The 15,971-nt window shown below is 57.4% G+C and overlaps 1 protein-coding gene across 1 annotated transcript; it reads right to left on the reverse strand.

Moving 5' to 3' along the window:
• Nucleotides 1–69: 69 nt before the first annotated feature.
• On the reverse strand, nucleotides 70–13,371 carry RGS5 (regulator of G protein signaling 5). Its single transcript, XM_052802469.1, has 5 exons — nucleotides 13,222–13,371; nucleotides 7,725–7,835; nucleotides 4,905–4,966; nucleotides 4,614–4,780; nucleotides 70–4,122 (listed from the first exon to the last, which is right to left on the reverse strand). Exons 1-5 carry the CDS (start codon nucleotides 13,263–13,265, stop codon nucleotides 3,961–3,963), a joined length of 546 nt encoding a protein of 181 aa, XP_052658429.1. The 5' UTR covers nucleotides 13,266–13,371; the 3' UTR covers nucleotides 70–3,960.
• Between the last annotated feature and the right edge of the window lie 2,600 nt (nucleotides 13,372–15,971).

A 15,971-nucleotide genomic window follows, 5' to 3' on the forward strand; every position in this document is an offset into this window, starting at 1 on the left:
GACTGCCCTGTAGAGGGTAAGGAAACGCTGCACCTTCAGTGCAAAGAGACAAAATGAATAGTCCATCGAGATAGTAGCAGAAATACATGTTTATGTGTGGATTACTGAGTGGTACAAGAATATGGGTTAACACAACCAGTTCCTTGGTGCGCACCAGTGCCCCATGTCTTTACCCCGTGAAGATCTCTAATGGAAATCACCTGGAGAACATCAGAGTGAAAACCTGCTGCTCGTGGCTGCGAGGAGCCGATCCTCCCTCCTGACCTCGCTCCAGCCCTTGGCCGCAGCACTCGGCACCCTCCAGGGAGTGACCAAGGACAGGGCGAGCCCTGGGACACCCGTGGGCAGCGGGCAGCTCCCGCTGCTGCCTCGCAGCCTTCGGCAGCCCCCAGGGCCAGGACCGGGCAGCACCGGCAGAGCCCTGCCTCAGCGGGCAGAGGGAGAGCTGGGTGAATCACACCATGGCCAGTGAGGTGCGAGGGTCCGGGTCACTGAATTAACCAGAAAACACAGAGGAAACAATCCCCCAGCGTCAATCCGAGGGATGCGGCTGCAGGGAGCCCTCCTCCGCATGTCCCCGTGGTGAGGAGTGGGCGCTGGGGAGGCAGGGAGGCAGCGCCTGATGCCTGGGGACGTGGGCTGCAGCGTGGGGTTGCCTTGCCCCACGGCAAGGGTTGGGGTCCCTTGGAGAGCACGAGACCTGCCTCCTGCACCGGCTTGGGCGCCAGGATGCACTGGGGCTGCGGGCACTCGGCGGCCACGGGCACAGGGTGATCTCAGAGGACGTTTTGGAAGATGCAGCTTCACTTTCTGTCGGGTGGATGGCCAAGGTTTCACTCAACGGGGTCTGGGACTGCGCTAAACCCGTGCATGCTCATCTCTGCGACAGACCCCAAGCACGATATCCAGACACTCTGCTTTTTGGCTCTCAGACTCACTGGGTTCTAGATGCCCACGTTAGGAGTATGTATATATGTGTGTGTGTATACTTGTATATGTCTATAGGGATATAGATGTACAATGTCGTGTGTACAGTGCTCATACATATACCAAATTTCATGAGAGCAAGAGTGATAAAATACATGAAGTATTTCCTACCAGAAATATAATGGTTGGTATCAGCCCAACAGTAAATAACTTTGGGCCTGTGGAAAGCTCAGCCTTGGGGTGGGTACAGGCATTGCTGCCTTTCTGGGGCAAGCCTGCCCGAGTAATTAGCCAAACGACCCTTCTACACAAACACAACTTCCCAAGAGCTCCAAAACACTTCAGGGGACACATTTTATGGCCACCAAGTAGCTCACTGGCACCTGTTCAATCACCCCCAAAAGTAGGCTTCCAATATTTTAGCAGAAATCAAGCTGGGGAGGGATTTCCAATAGAGCTGTTTCACATCTCCTGAATACAGCCTCCACCTTTCTTTTCGGCACGTACATACCCAGACACCTTCTCCCTGCCCCACACATTGCTGTTGCAGCTAGTGACATCTCAGGTTTTGATGGCGTGCAGCAAGCCAGCCTCCAGCAGCATCCCAGCGTTGGCATTTAACGGTGAAATGTGCGAGGGTATCTGCAAATAGCTGCCAAAGGATTAAGTAAAACTGAAAGATCTGGGTCTTTCTGCAGGGAAGCCTGTTTGCTTTCGCATTTCTGTGAGTCACACCGTGAATAGGGAGCTTGAACATGCTGAACCCGCTTGTCTTGACACCAGTTCGTGGAGATGTTAGGGGGGTGCAGGGAGCGCGCCTGGGCAGAGGCGGTGGGAGCACTGTGCGGCAGAAGGGCTGGCCAAGCCCCCGCTCCTGCGCCCAGCCCTGCTCCTGCCTCCCCCTTGCTGCCCACCAGCTCTGGGTGGCGGGCACTGCCAGGGGATCCTGCGCCCTTTCGACGGGACCCTCCTGCCGCTCGTGGGCTCCCTTGGGCTCTTTGGGGCTGCCCAACCGCCCCCCGCGCTCACCCCAGGGGAATGCCCTGTGAGCATCAACCCTTGCCGCTCCAGCACCGACGTTCCCAGGCCATTTGCTCCAGAGGAAAAAACCAGTCACATTTGCGATGGCCTCCATCCTTCCCCTGCCTCCCCATCCCTGCCTGGAAAAGCAGCCCACTTCCTGCAGCTCGGAATGTATTTTTCTTCGTCACCATAGTGACAACATGCAAATATTTGGGGCTGGTGGGGTTTTGATCAGATTTTTAAAGTCTTGAAGAGGCTGGCAAACCCGTTGTTTATGTTATTGCATTTTGGATGGAGTCTCATGACTTGCAGTTGAGGTTGAGCAGCCTGAGGGGGGGGTGGCTGGTCCGGGATGCCTGCTGGGAGCACAGTCGCTTGTTATTTTGCCTGCATCTGTTGGGTTGCCGGCTGAAGCAGCTCATTGCAAGCCACGGCCGTGCAGATGCTGCACCAGGAAACCATCGCAGGGACGTCCAGGCCCCACGGAGCGGGAGTTCATCGCATTCACCTCAAGGCTGAAATGAGACCCCAGCCGCCTTTCGCGTATGCCCTTGCCACATCCTCAGATGTGATTTCTTCTGGTAGTGAACAGTGGCCTGGCTTTGAATCATTTGAAAAGAGCTGGTCTTTTTAAGAGACAGCCTTATGGAAACATGTCCTGGGCAGACAGGAGGAGACAGGAGAGAGAGATGCAGGCTACACAAACTCAGCAGAGTTTGCCACCTGTTCAAGAAGCTAGGGGTTTATTTTTCATATTTCCAATGATGGTTTTGGGTTTGGGTTTGGCTTTTGGGGGTTGGTTTGCTTTTTTTTTCATTGATCTGAACAGTTGCAATTGCAGCTGTTTTCCCCCGACATGATTTTCCTTCCTCCTCTAATCGATGCCCCTCAGCTGGGTTTGTGCAGAAGTATCGCTTTGGCGTGCCTACTGCAGAGAGAAGCAACTGGAACAAGAAGCCACTGCAGCAACGTCCGAAGCTGCAATCCAAGCACACCACCAGCCACCAGCACTGCTGAAGGCTGTGCGTAGGCACTGGGGACACGGGCACAGGCTGCAGACTGCGAGCTCAGTACGTCATGCAAGTGGTTGGAGCGAACGGGAAGTCTGGGTTGCTAAACAGTCCCAGTGTTTTGAACAAACAGATCTCGTTTTTATCCTCTTTACTGTCTTTAGTGTGAAGCAAACAGGCTGTCTGACAGCTGACTCCAAGTGGAGTCACTGGGGAAGCGGTGCTGCAGGCTCGCTCTGCCCACCCCTCGTGCCAGCCAGGTCCACCCCGCGGTGCCTGGCCGTGCGGCTCCCGGCTCTGCCGTACAGCCGTCGCTGCCATCCCTGCCGTGCCACCGTCCCAGCCGCACCACCGTCCCTGCCATACAGCCATCACTGCCATACAGCCATCGCTGTGCTTGCTGATCAGCTGCTTTCCAAAGTCAGGGTGATGGCGATCGTGCAGTGGACATGTCCCACCCTGCACCCCAGGGCGGCAGGTGCGCTGGATTTAGCCGGGGAGGGGAGCACCCATAAGGGTGCCCTGCGCAGCCTCAGCAGCACCCTGGGAAGCTGGGAAGAGGGAGCGAGCCTGAGCCAAACCAGCGATATGGGCAAAACTGGGAGAAAAATTGTCATGTCCTAAGAAGTCCGAGCTGGTGCTTCAGAGCCTCCCACTAAAGCCAAGCCCCACAGTGCCAGGGACGCGCCGGCTGCCCGAGTGGCTGCCGGTCACTGCAGGGCTGGGGCTGCTCCGCCGCCCTTCTGGGTCCCAAACCCAGGGAGGATCACCAAGGGTTTCTGCTAACTGGTCTTTTGTGGGAGAGGAAAGAGACTGTAAGAGAGGAAACATCAGGACATCTGACAGTCCAAAGCACGGGGCGAGATGTTTAGCAACACCCCTGGGTGCTCTTCTAGGGTGGTATCAAGAAAGCAAAGCGGCTGCAGGAGAAGGGGCAGGTGTTTAGACAGAAGCAGTGGGACCGCCCGCGGGGAATGCCTCGCACAGCCCTGCCGCATTGCTACTTGATTAACTCCTGATAAAACTCCGACCGCACGAATCTGGGCAGGGAGTCTTTCTCCATCAGGGCAAAGATCCTCTTCTGGGCCATGTCAAAGCTGGTTGGTGATGGTTCCACCAGGTTCTTCATGGTCACCGCCTTGGTGAAGTGGTCGATGTTCACCTGTGGTGGGAGTGTAAGAGGAATGGGGGCCCTGCCTTTGTGAGGGGTGGGTGATGGCATCTCCCCTCGCCTGCTCTGTCCCACCAACAACCACGCAAATGTTACGGGGAGGGACTGCAGCAGGTTCACTTATCTGGGGGAATTATTGGTGGCAAATCTGTAAGGATGAGGTCTACCCTGCAGCAAAGCTAACACGGGGAGGAGGATTACTCTAAATTGTCATTCCTTATGATTAACGTAAGCCCTCTGTGGGGAGCGGGGGCCAGGCATGTGCTGGAGGTGCCTGTGGCAGGAGGCAGCCCAGCAGAGGCTGAGCACGCAAACAGGGGCACCAGGGCTGTGACGGGTGGGCGTGCAGCACGGTGGGGATGGGGCTGCCCCTTGCCGAGGGTACGGCCCTCTGAGCCCCTCAGCCGTGGTCCAAGGTGCCCTGCAGCCATCACCCTCCTTTGGGACCTCCCGGTACTGTCTCCTGCCCCGTGGCCACTGACCTCTTTGGGTGCCTCGGTCTGGATGAACTCCTCATAGATCTTCTTGGCCTTCTCTGCCATCTTCACGGGGGACTTGGTTTTCTTGTAGTCCTCACAGGCCACCCAAAACTCGGCGTTCTCCTCGCTGAACTCAGAGCGCAGGAAGCTGCGGAAGCTGGCGAGCCCGTCTGGGGGGGGGGGGGGGGGCGAGCCCTCGCTGAGCACCAGTGGTCCCAGGGGGGCTGAGCCCTTGCTGAGCACCAGGGGGGACGTGGGATGAGGGGATGTGACCGCAGGGGGATGTGAACTTACAGGGGTTTTGCAGGAGCTTCTCCAGGGAATCGCGCCACTGCAGAGCCTCCTCCGGTGATGGCCTGAAGGGAGTAAAGAAAGCCCAGGTGGTCCGTGCTTGCCCCACAGCCCTGGTCTGGCATGCGGGTTTTTAAATAATTCCTTTAAAAGTGGGGAGGAATGGAGTAACGATCTGTGGAGACTTGCAGAGTGGGGGAGATGGTCAAGCAATGGGGATGCCGCTGCATCGCAGCACGAGTACCCTCCTCCTGGGGAGAGCCAAGTGCCAGAGAAGGTGAGGATGGGGCTGGGTGGGCGAATTCCCCCATGTTGGAGCAGAGATGTGGCTGAACTGCAAAGCGAGTCCCCTCTGCAGCCCTGGGTCCCCTCCTTGCCCCAGCGCCTGTGCATGGGAAGGCAGAGCAGGGGCTCTGCAGGCAGCTGGGAAGCATCCCTGTTTTCCCGCTGGGGTGGGGAAGGATGCTCCCTGCTGCGGGGGGCTGGATCATTCCAGCCCTGCGCTGCTGGGGCTGGGGTCAGTGCCCCTCCACTCCCACAGCCCGCCCGTCCCATTCCCACGCCCCGCGGCAGGGCAGGACACAGGCCTCGGCTCCCTCCCTCCCCAGTGAAAACCTTCAGTGTTTTTCATGTGCGTATTTTTCCCTCTTTTTTTTTTTCTTTTTTTTTTTTAAATGCGGCACTTGTACTGTGACTAAAGAGCTTTGTGGGTGTTTTTGTTTGTGGCTTTGTTGTTTTGAGGTTTTTTTTAAGCTCCAAGGAGTTTGACCAAGCTGCCCTGGGACACAGGGCTCCTGCCATGTTGCCCACCGGGGCTGATGCCCGGTGCTGGAGGGGGAGGGAAGCCCCCTCGACGCCGCTGAGCGCTGGGCTCAGCAGACGCCGCTGAGCTGCAGACCATCGCTGAGCAGAGCATCCCTGGGGCCGGGGAGGGAGCAGCAGGCAGGACAACCTGCCGGTCCCGGGGGGCTTGGTGCTCAGCTGTGGGTCTGGGGAAAGTGCAGGTGCTCCTACCCAGCCGTCCGGCCCAGGTGGCTCCAGCGGGGAGAGGAGAACGGCAGAAATGCGAGTCTTGCTCAGGTTGGGTATCCAGCCCTCACTTGTCATCAAACCACCGGCACCCAGCAGTAAAGACCATGATGGGGGCTCCGATCGTTCACTTTCTGGACCTCGAATTGCATTTGGACTTGCTGTCAAGGATCAAAAGCTCCCCCTGACCCCGTGTTTCTGCCAGGTGTCTCCCCACCCCGGTGAGGGAGAGCATCGCTGCAGCGAGCCAACATAATCCAGATTTCCTGGAAACTACCAAATTCACTTTTCCATTATCTGAATGTCCCAGGGATGATATTAACTGCGAGTGAGATGCTGACGGGTGAGTGATGCCGAGGCTGCGCAACGATGCAGTGCGGGAGAAAACAACTCCAGCCAGTGGGGAGCGAAGATGTCCTCAGGCTTTCTGCAGGGACAGCTAATGGGGACAAATGTGTCTCCTTCGCAGAGGCATCCAGGGCACAGCAGCGACTGAGTGCGAAACGCACCGTCCGTCGCGCTCTGCCTGTCCTGCTGCAGCCATCAAAGTGCCTGCAGCTCTCTGCAGGCTCTCGTCGGGGTGAGCAGGATGTTTGTCTGCATGTTGGGGTTGGGTTTGGGGGTTGTTTTGGTTTGTTTGGGGTTTTTAGCAATCCCTTGGGGGAGGGTTACCAGTTTAGAGTAACATTGCCTGGGCCGAAGGGGAACGTGGGGAGGGGGACCGATGTAAAAGAAAAAGTTGTGATTTTAAAGTGGAAATAGAAACGTGGCCTTGTGAAGAGTGGGCATGTGCCTCTCCTGGTTTTTGTCTTTACGTGGCCACTTAAGCCCTTCAAGATGAGCCCTCATTCCTGGTGCCCTGAGCAAGGCTGGCTGGGCCAGTCAGCCTCTCCTACCTCCAGCAAGTTAGATGATAGTCTGGGTGCTGTCAGACCTGGGTCCTCCAGCACTGTGTGTGTCTGGGCACAGCTCCAGGGCAGGGAGCAACTCCCGGGGGCAGGGGCACGTGTCTCCGGGACACTCGCACGCATCCGATGGTGGCAGGGCTGAGGGGTGGCTGCAGAGGGGCCAGGGCAGCAGCTCAGGCACCTGGCTCAGCTGGCAAGGCTGGGCTGGAGGTACCCCAGGTGAGGCCATCACCCTACGTCCAGGAAGCCATCCTGCTTCTAGATTTAAGCTAAAATTTCTTTTCAAGGTTCATTTTGCCTCCTTTGAACTGTTAATGCTGCAGCACAGCCCATCAGCCCCTCCAGCTTCTCCTCTGCTTTGCTTTGTCATTAAACCAGCTCGGTGCTGGAGAGCAGAGGCTCAGGACGAAGGCAATAAGGTGAGAAGGTGCCATCGTCGCGGAGCTGCCCAGAGGCAGGCACCGCGCCGTGGGGCCGTGCACCCAGCTCGGGGACACGCTGCCGCCCCAAAGCCAGCAGGCTGTGCAAGGCTGGCACCTCTGGGCTGAGGCGGGTGACTCAGAGAAGCCCACGTGCCGAATGCCTCTGGCAAAGCCTTTATCGAATAACGTGAAATCTCATCAAAAGTAAATCGAGTTTCTGCGAGAAATCTGTTTTCCATAAAGCTGTATTGTCTGACACGTCTCATGCTGCCCTGACGTAACTCTCGGAGCCCACACCTAGCCGGCTGGTCACGAGGAGCGTGCCACGAGCTGCCTGCCACGTAAAGCCAGCTGTGCCCACCCGCAGCAGGGGCTTCAGCTCCTCCACATCCCAAAAGGGGCTCGCATCCAGCCCTCCGGCCGGGCACAGGTGCCAGCACAGCCCGCCCCAGCATGGTACTCACTTCTGGGCCTTGGGCGGCTTCTCCGGCTTCTCCGGGTAGGGAATGATGAAGTCAATGGCCGAGTCGGGCTTCTGGAGCAGTGTGCCCAGCTTGGTCTTGATCTCCTTGGCCCTGCAGGAGGGGACGAGCAAAGGCAGGTCAGGCAGAGGGACGGGGCAGTGGGGATGGTCCCTGCCCTGTGCCCGCACGGCCCCCTCCACAGCCACTGGTGAGGTACAAAGCTGTGTAATTAATTACACGTGAACAAATGGACCCTAATGCTGTAAAGGCGCCTGGCTGAGGCATTTCAAACCAGGCACTCAGAATTAGCGGCAGCTCGATCTTGATCTCTTTGCTTTGTCCCCATCTGTGGCCGGGATAATTTTATCAGCAGAGCTGGCGGGCTGCTCTGAGGATGAATTAGGGGCTGTGTGTGCAGCACTCAGTTTCTATAGTGATGAGCCTGGATGAAATGCTGGTGAGATGAAGGAGCTGCCTTCGGAGAGGAGGCTGTGCGGGGTGCCATGCTGGGCTGCACAGCGGTGCCTGCCCCACTCCGAGCCCCGTCCCACGTTGCGCCCGCCAGCCCCCCACTGCCAACAGCATTTGGAGCAGGGTGCCCTAATATATATATATATGTAGTGTATAAGTAATATATAAGCCTTATGTCTGCAATGGGAAGGGTCCTGCAAACAGGTACCTGCTGGGTGCTGCTTTCCCTGGGCAGAGGGGGAAGAAGGGTTTCAGGAGTTGAAGTACTCCCACTGCCAAAGGCTGAGTGCCAGGCACCGCTGCCACGAGGCCACACTCCAGACCTCCATTTGGAGGATGCAGAGACAAGAGGGGTCCTGGGGCTTGACAGCAGGTCCAGCTGTCTCCCAAAACGTTCCCTGTTGTGCAATACAATTTGCAACGTGGTCCTGAGCATCTAAAGCCACCGAGGAGGCTCCTCTCTGCCACACCTCGGTGGTGGTAGCAAGAGCAAGCCGAGCTTTTGCAGAGAACACTCAGGTGTGCTGCATAAGACTGAAGAAATAAAGGGCTGAAAATGGACCCCCTCAAACCCCATCTTTGCAGGGCAGGACTTTTCCCTGGCACAGCAACATTTGGTGGCTTCCAGGTCATCTTGCTGGCCCAGAAGGTGAATGAGAGCAAGGGGACACACGGCTTCCCCACGAGCCGGCTGGGCTCCGTGCCTTTGCCATGGCGTGGCCGTCAAAACCGGTACCAGCAGCTCCCTGGCTTCAGGGCTCACTGCGCTTCTCCTCTCTGCTGTTTATTTTTCACGAGCCCTCTGTGGATGATCGCACCCTTGCTATGTCTCCTATTTCATTTCCATTCCTTCAATTTTTTTTCCCCGCCCCGTAAAACTCCCCCTGTGTTTTGGTTTTCCACCTGCCAGCCTCCGTGGGTGACTTTTTGAGACCTGGCATGGGCTCTGCTCCCCGGCCGGCTGCCCCCCGCTTCTGCTGCAGCAACCTGCCTCTGACAGCCACCCTTGCAGGGGACAGGCAGGGGCTGGCAAGGCTGGTGCTGGTCGGAGCAGTTAGCAGGGCCAGCCAGAGTGAGCAACCCAGCCCGGCTCTGCACGGACCGCCCGCAGCAGGGGTACAGCACGGAGCAGAGCAGACCCAGAAACCCAACTGTTTTCATGGAAAATGTCAGCAGCTACAGGGACAGCTTCCACTGCTTGCGCTTCTGAGAAAACTTGAATCTTGCCTGGAAGGACCAGGACCTTAGGTGAAGGGTGATGAGGTCCCCACGCTCCCACACTGCGGTGTCTCTGGGACAGGGATGCTGCCATGCACCGTTCATCTTGCTCCCTCTAATAAATAAATAAAATGCAGATAAATGCTCCGAGCCGGCGCTGGCTCTTGATGCCCAGAGCCTGGGGCTGGCTCTCCTGCGAGCCTCAGGTGCCCCTTGGCACCCCACAGGCTGGCACTGCCATGCCGGGACCCCCGTGGCACGGCCCCGACCCACATGGATGGCACAGCTGCAGCAAGGAAGAGCAGGTGAAGGGGGCAGGAGCTGCAGCCCCCTTAGCACCAAAGCAATGGGTGGGTGCAGAGGGTGCCCCAGGAAAGCTGACGGGGCAGGACAGCCTCTCCCTCGGCTCTGCTTTTCCAGACGTCTGTGCTTGTGGCCATGGCGCTCCGCAGGGAAGGGGACACGTGGGCTCAGGCAGCATCTTTCAAGAGGGGCTAAGCAGAAATGCCAGCTGCCCCCTGGTCCCTCTCCCTGCCACCACCCAAAGCTCAGGAGGGCAGAGCTGGGGACACTGCCACGGCCGACCTGCTGCCGGTGCCGGGTGCCGTGCACCAGGTATGGTCCCCCCCAGGCGATCGGACCGTGTGCCCGATCGCAGGGGTTTCATCTGGCAGGAGCAGGGGTGAAGAGCAAGGGGCAAGGGGGTCACCCACCTCTGAAGCGAGGACGGTGGATGCCGGGGGTCCCGAGTAGGCAGGGGGGAAAACATGGGCTGTGCTGGGAGAGTGCCAAATCTAACACGAGGTGGGAAGACACTGTGGGTATCGCTGTCTGAGCAACACCTGGGGACCCCCCTACCCTGCTGCGGACAAGGCCAACACACACGCAAGGTTTGGACGCAATTGACGGCGGCTTCACGCAGCAGCAAGCGCTTTCCTGGATAATGCTTAGACGTGGTTCAAAATCTTGCTCTCCAATTCCCACCCTCTGACAGTGACTTACGGCCAACATCTGTCAGGCTCAACGGGCACTAATGGGCCGTAATGGCCCTGAGCAGCCCCAGCTGAGCCCCACACCCTGCCCACGGCCCCGGACTCCATTCAAGCTCAGCCCTGGGGCTGCCTTCTTTTGGGCTGTGCTGTAGGTGAGCTTCTCCCCAGCCTGGTCTCCTGGACTGGTGTTGGACCTATGTCGCAGCCCCGCTGCCTGCTGCTCCCGATGGGGCTCCCTGGATGGCTCCATCTCCTTTCCATCCCATGGCGTTGTTGATGAACCATCAGCGGCTGCCCACCCTGCTGAGCTCCGCAGGTCCTGGAGTGGGGACAGCAGCAAGAACCTCCCCCCACACCCCGAGCAAGTCCTCGGCTGTGGGACCTTTGTGAAATATGGGGAGACGGCGGAGATAAGGAAGCTTGTTGAAAGGCAGCGAGAAAGGACAGCCAGAGGGCTGAGCGCTTGCAGGCTGGCGGGAGGGAAGCACTATTTAAAGACATCATCCTGGCATCCTCCAGCAGATGTATTACAAGCTTTCAAGCAAGGCTTCAGCAAAGGCTAAACAGCAGGGTAAAAAAGGCAGTTATAAATGAAGAGGCATCCTTCAAAAACCCCCCAGCTATGTCCGAGTGATAAAAAGCAAGAGGACCGTAAACTGTGGAAGGTTAAGTGTGAGAACATATGGGAGCAAGCCAAGAAAAAGTCTGAGAAACAGCTTCCAAGAAGCATTAAAAGAAAATATGGGTTCTGTCAAACACATCAAGAGCAAGAAGGCTGCTGGGGAGGGCCAGGAGAGACTCCAGCTTTAAAAACAAAACAAAAAAAAGAAGCTCAAAGAGAAGTTAAAGCTATAGCTGAAAGCTAAAGCTGCTGCTGTGCCCGAGGGCAGGGAGGTGCCGGAGGGAATGCCCCTTGAGGGGAAAAAGGCTCCAGGGGGCATTTGAGGAGCCATAAAGCTGCAAGTGTGATGCTGTACGGGCATGTCAGCAGCAGCTGTATCCGAGAGCCGTGGTGGACACATGGACAAATATGGTCTATTGGAGAGGAGTCGAGGCAGCTCTGGCAGTAGGAGGAGATTCCTTCAAAACTATCGGCCCTCTCTGAAGAGGCCAGCAAGCACATGCCTTGGGGAGAGTCAGGAGTACGAGCCCCTTGGCTCTGCAGGGGATCTTGGATGGGCTCTCCAGACCCCAGGCAGCTGCAAGGGGGAAGGTCATTTCATGGCTGACACCATGGGGAACGGCGTGGGAAAGGTAGTACACAACGCGTAGGGGACATGGTGTGGTTTCCTCGGTGGGGACAGTCCTAGGGGAAGCTGGGCTGGGACCATGCTGTTAAACATATCACGTGCGTGGGGAGAAGGGGGTCAGTGGCCGAGCAGCAGATAACTGCGCTACCCGGGTACAGCACTTTGGGACCAGTTGTGAGGAACTGCAGGAAGGTCTCGTGAGACTGGCAGGGAAGTAGCTGTTGAAATGCCTTGTAGAGCAATATGAAATGATGCACATAGGACAAACTCAGTCCTAGCTCTGTGTATAGAAGTGTAAACGAAGTTGCCTTCAAGAGTGAGGATTTGAGTGCATAACGGAGGTCAGTGAAAGCATAAGCATAGCAGCAGTGGAAAAAAAGACTAATTTAGTATTAGAAAGTAGCAGAAGAGTGACAACATATATGACAGCAGAGCAGAAACTTGTGGATCACCCACATCTGGAAGAGTGCTGCTCGGCCACCCGTGAGGAGGAGGCTGCAGGAGACCAGGCGAGGGGGCACGAGGATGGCCGAAAGGCACATTTCAGACCAAGGCATTGTCACAAGTCCGCGCTCCTGTTTGTGCCTGTGATGGGAATCTGCCTTGCTTTCAGGCAAGCAGCGTCAGCCTCCGGTGGCACAGCTTCAGCTGGCAAAGGGGTTGCTTCTCTCGATCTCCTCCTGGGTCAGTGAATGCCACCCTCATCTAAAAACCAGGACTAAGGCATTTGCAGCTGTGAGGAAATCCTCACTGGGTAATTCACGTGTAAAGTCTTCTACCAAGTTTCCTCCTTAGGTGAAGGATCGAGCGCCCTGCTGCTGCAAGGAGACCCCAGCCTCGTGCAGTGGCCTCCCTTCCATCTCTGCTTCTCACCGGACCCCCTCCAAAGCCCCTCCAGCTCCGAGGGGAAAGCAGGTTTCGATCAGCAGGGAAATGGCTGGGAGCCTGCCTGGGTTCCCAAAGGGTGAGAGAAGCTTGGGAAGCACCACCACCACTACCCGGGGCAGGTTTTGAGGCAAGCGCTGGGGCAGAGGGGGATGAAGATGAGGATGGGTGCCACGAGCGGGACAGAGCGGGTGCTCTGCACAGGGCTGAGCCTCGTGAGAGGGACCAGGGCCAGCTAATCCACGTGCGAGGGAGACACAGGCATTTAAAGAGGATTTTGAGGCTTTTCGGAGCCAGGGCTGTTTTCGCCCCAGAAAGGCAACAGCTTTCCTGCTTTTTTCGTCCCCGCATTTTGCAAGTATTAAGATCTGAAGGCAATGCGCTCCTGCTCCAGACCCGCAGAGGGGAGCAGCTCAGGTTGAGGAGTGGGTTTGGGGCAGAGAGGTTCCCAAGCCGGAGGGGAGAGTTTGGGACTGGATCAGAGCTTGCCCCCCCCCCCCCAAGGGTCCCAGCCACTCGCAGCGTCCCGCTGAGCCGCCACCAGCAAGCCTCCCTTCCCTCCCAGTCCAGAGCTGGACGATCCCAGTCCCTGTAAGAGATGTCCATCGTGGGGATGTGCTTCAGGATGAGCCTCTCTGCCCCCCGGTCCCCCCCCGGCATGCCCAGGCTGGCTGCTCTCACCTCTCCAGGCACGTGTGGGGTAGTGCTGCTAATCCTTTGCACATCTTGGCAGGCTGTCGTTCTCCTCGGCCGCAAGAAGAATATGAGCGATGGCTAACGCAAGCAGCGGTGGCTCCGTCTGCAGCCCAGCTCCCCCCTCTCCCTCCTATATAGCACCGGGAGCTGGACCCCCGCCAGCCCTGTAACCAATGCCGTCCGTCCCGCCGCAGCTGGCCCCGGCCCCGGCGGCTTCTGGATTTTGTTTTCTCCGCTCTAAGCTCACAGAGGGGGAAAAATGTGGTTTTTCTGGGGTGAGATCAGGTAATCAAATTGGAAGGGCCAAGCTGCTGTTTGGGGGGGCTTCAGGAAGCCCATAGGGTTTCTTCTTAATGACATATCAGGCTTCAGGTCAGTATTTAGAAGAGCCAGGTAGAAATGCTTCATTCAAGCAAGGTTTTTTCCAATGAAAAATGTCACTTTCATAAAAATAAAAGTGCTTACAAGAAGTCTTGCTGTTGATTTAAAGGCTGTGGCTAATGACAAAATATCCAGAGTTTCAACAGTGGTTATCGGCTGGTGGATAAGAGTGGCCTTTGTTCCTTAACGAATTCACTTTAATGTAAGCTTAAAAAAACCCAAACATCTTTTAATCACAGCAAATGTTCTGGTTTTATGTGACAGTGACGCTTTGATGAGGCCAAATAGAATTCCCACCCAGAATTTTGTTATGTGGAAAATTTGGACACTTTTTCCACCCCCCTTCAGAGCAGTAAGACACACACCAGAGCCCGCAGCTGCCCATGATGTGGGGCCTGAGCAGGGACTGGTCCCCACCTCCCCCTGCATGGCTCTGCCCCATCGCTGCCCCACCGGGACACAGCCCCTTGTTCACCTAAAGCTTGGGTGTTGCACAGCGTCATGGTGTTTCTGTTTGCTCTGGTAAGGTCTCTTTGATTGCTCCACTAACTCGCAATCACGGAGCCAGTGCCTCCCTATGGTCGTAACACCTGCGGCACAAGTTTCTCCCGGCCTCAGCCAGGCACCCAAGCACGGTGTAGGTGCAACCCCAGCAAGTGAGGCTGCCTGCTGAGAGGCAAATCATGGCAAACACAGGGACCAGCCTGGCTCTGAGGGGTCCCATAGCCAAAGCCCCGACTTAATGGCTCCCCATGGCCGCTCAGGGGAGGACGTGCTGCAGCCAGCAGCCGCAGCGGAGTCACTCCTAACACTCCTTGGAGTGGAGAGGGTACCCACAGCCACCCCGGACATTTCCCTCCTGCCTTCCACCCAGGATGTGACAGTCCATCCTCAGCCGGATCACCTGGGGCACGGCTCGTCGTGGGGGTCTGCACAGCTGGACTAGAGCTGGCACAAGGGGGAAGCCCGCAAACACAGGCGGGGCGGCTGTGGGGGCCTCAGCGCCAACTCTTTTGCAGTTTGCGTAGCAGGACTTGCTCACACCCACGCAGACCTTTGCCACCCCACACCGGTGCCTGTACAATTACACCTGCTCCAGCACAGGCACGCACGGACTGTGTGCGGCTCCGCTCTGCCTCCACCTCCTGCTCCACCCCAGCCAGGGCATCTCGCTCAGGGTTCGCCCTGGAAATCCGCCATGTGCCTGTCCCTGACCTCGGCTGACTGGGCAACTATGAAAATGCGCATCTGAGTGCCTTGTTTAACACTCGGAGCTGGGAATAGGAGACCTTGCTCCCAACCTGGCTGTCCACACTCCAAGGGCACTAACGGCCTCAATTGCCCTGATCAGCCCCACCTGCCCCCTCAGACCAGGGCTACATTTAAGCCCAGCCCTGGGACCTCTTTCCCACCCTAAGTGGTATCAGAGGTATGCCTGGCTCTGGATCCTGGGTGGACTTTGGACCTGCATTGCAATCCTGTCTCCTGCTGTTCTGGGATTACGCAGCAAGCTGGCGGCTGCGTTTCAGCATGTGAGTGCAGTAACCGAAAGCTAGAAGTCTGCTGGAAACTGTGCCTCCCTGGAGAGCTTGGGCTAGCTTTTTACTGGTTTGTAGTGGGAATCGAATGAAAAAAGTACAGCCTAAAATTTCAGAGGATGAGATGCTCAAATGGCATTTGCCTGGGCTTGGGCTGATTAGAGACCCCCCCAGATGCACCCAAGTAGGGGTGCCAGACCTAGGGCCTGGGGCGGGGGGGGGCTGCCCCTTTGTGCTGCCAAGCATTGATGTGCCCACCAGCCCCTCTTCTGCCTTGCAGAGGGGGGAAAGGAAACAACGGCAGACACAGATGATGGAGGTACTTCACTCATTTGCAGGCTGCTATCATTTTGCCCTTTTCATAGAGTTGGGGGGAGGCTCTGTTACTAGCATGGAGGTGCCTCGCCCCAATTTGGGGATAGCCCAGAGTCCAGTTGCCCCGTTTCCCAGCAGCTGGGGTGCAGCCCCCCTGCTCTCCAAGGGACTGCAGCCTTGCAAGCTCAGCAGGTTTGCTGGGCTGTGCCAGTTGCCCTCGGGGCTAAAGAGCGCGTCGGGGCCATTTGTTTGCCAGAAGGGATGTCACCAGGGTACCCCAAATGCCAGGTCAGCGCCTGCCAGCTCGGTGGCTGCTTTGAAAAGCTCCTTAGAGGCCGAGGTGCTGTTTTTGCAGGGTGCTTTGCCAGCCAGCTGGGCACCTCCTGGCACGGAGGGGAGTGGGTGGCAGCGAGGGGTGGGCGAGAGGTGCCGGCGGTTCTCACAGCTGGCGGGCTGGGAAGGGCGGCGGGGCCATGGGACCACATGGGAAGCCCCTGCAGC

The sequence above is a fragment of the Harpia harpyja genome, chromosome 11, assembly GCF_026419915.1.
Source record: "Harpia harpyja isolate bHarHar1 chromosome 11, bHarHar1 primary haplotype, whole genome shotgun sequence".
Classification (NCBI taxonomy): domain Eukaryota; kingdom Metazoa; phylum Chordata; class Aves; order Accipitriformes; family Accipitridae; genus Harpia; species Harpia harpyja.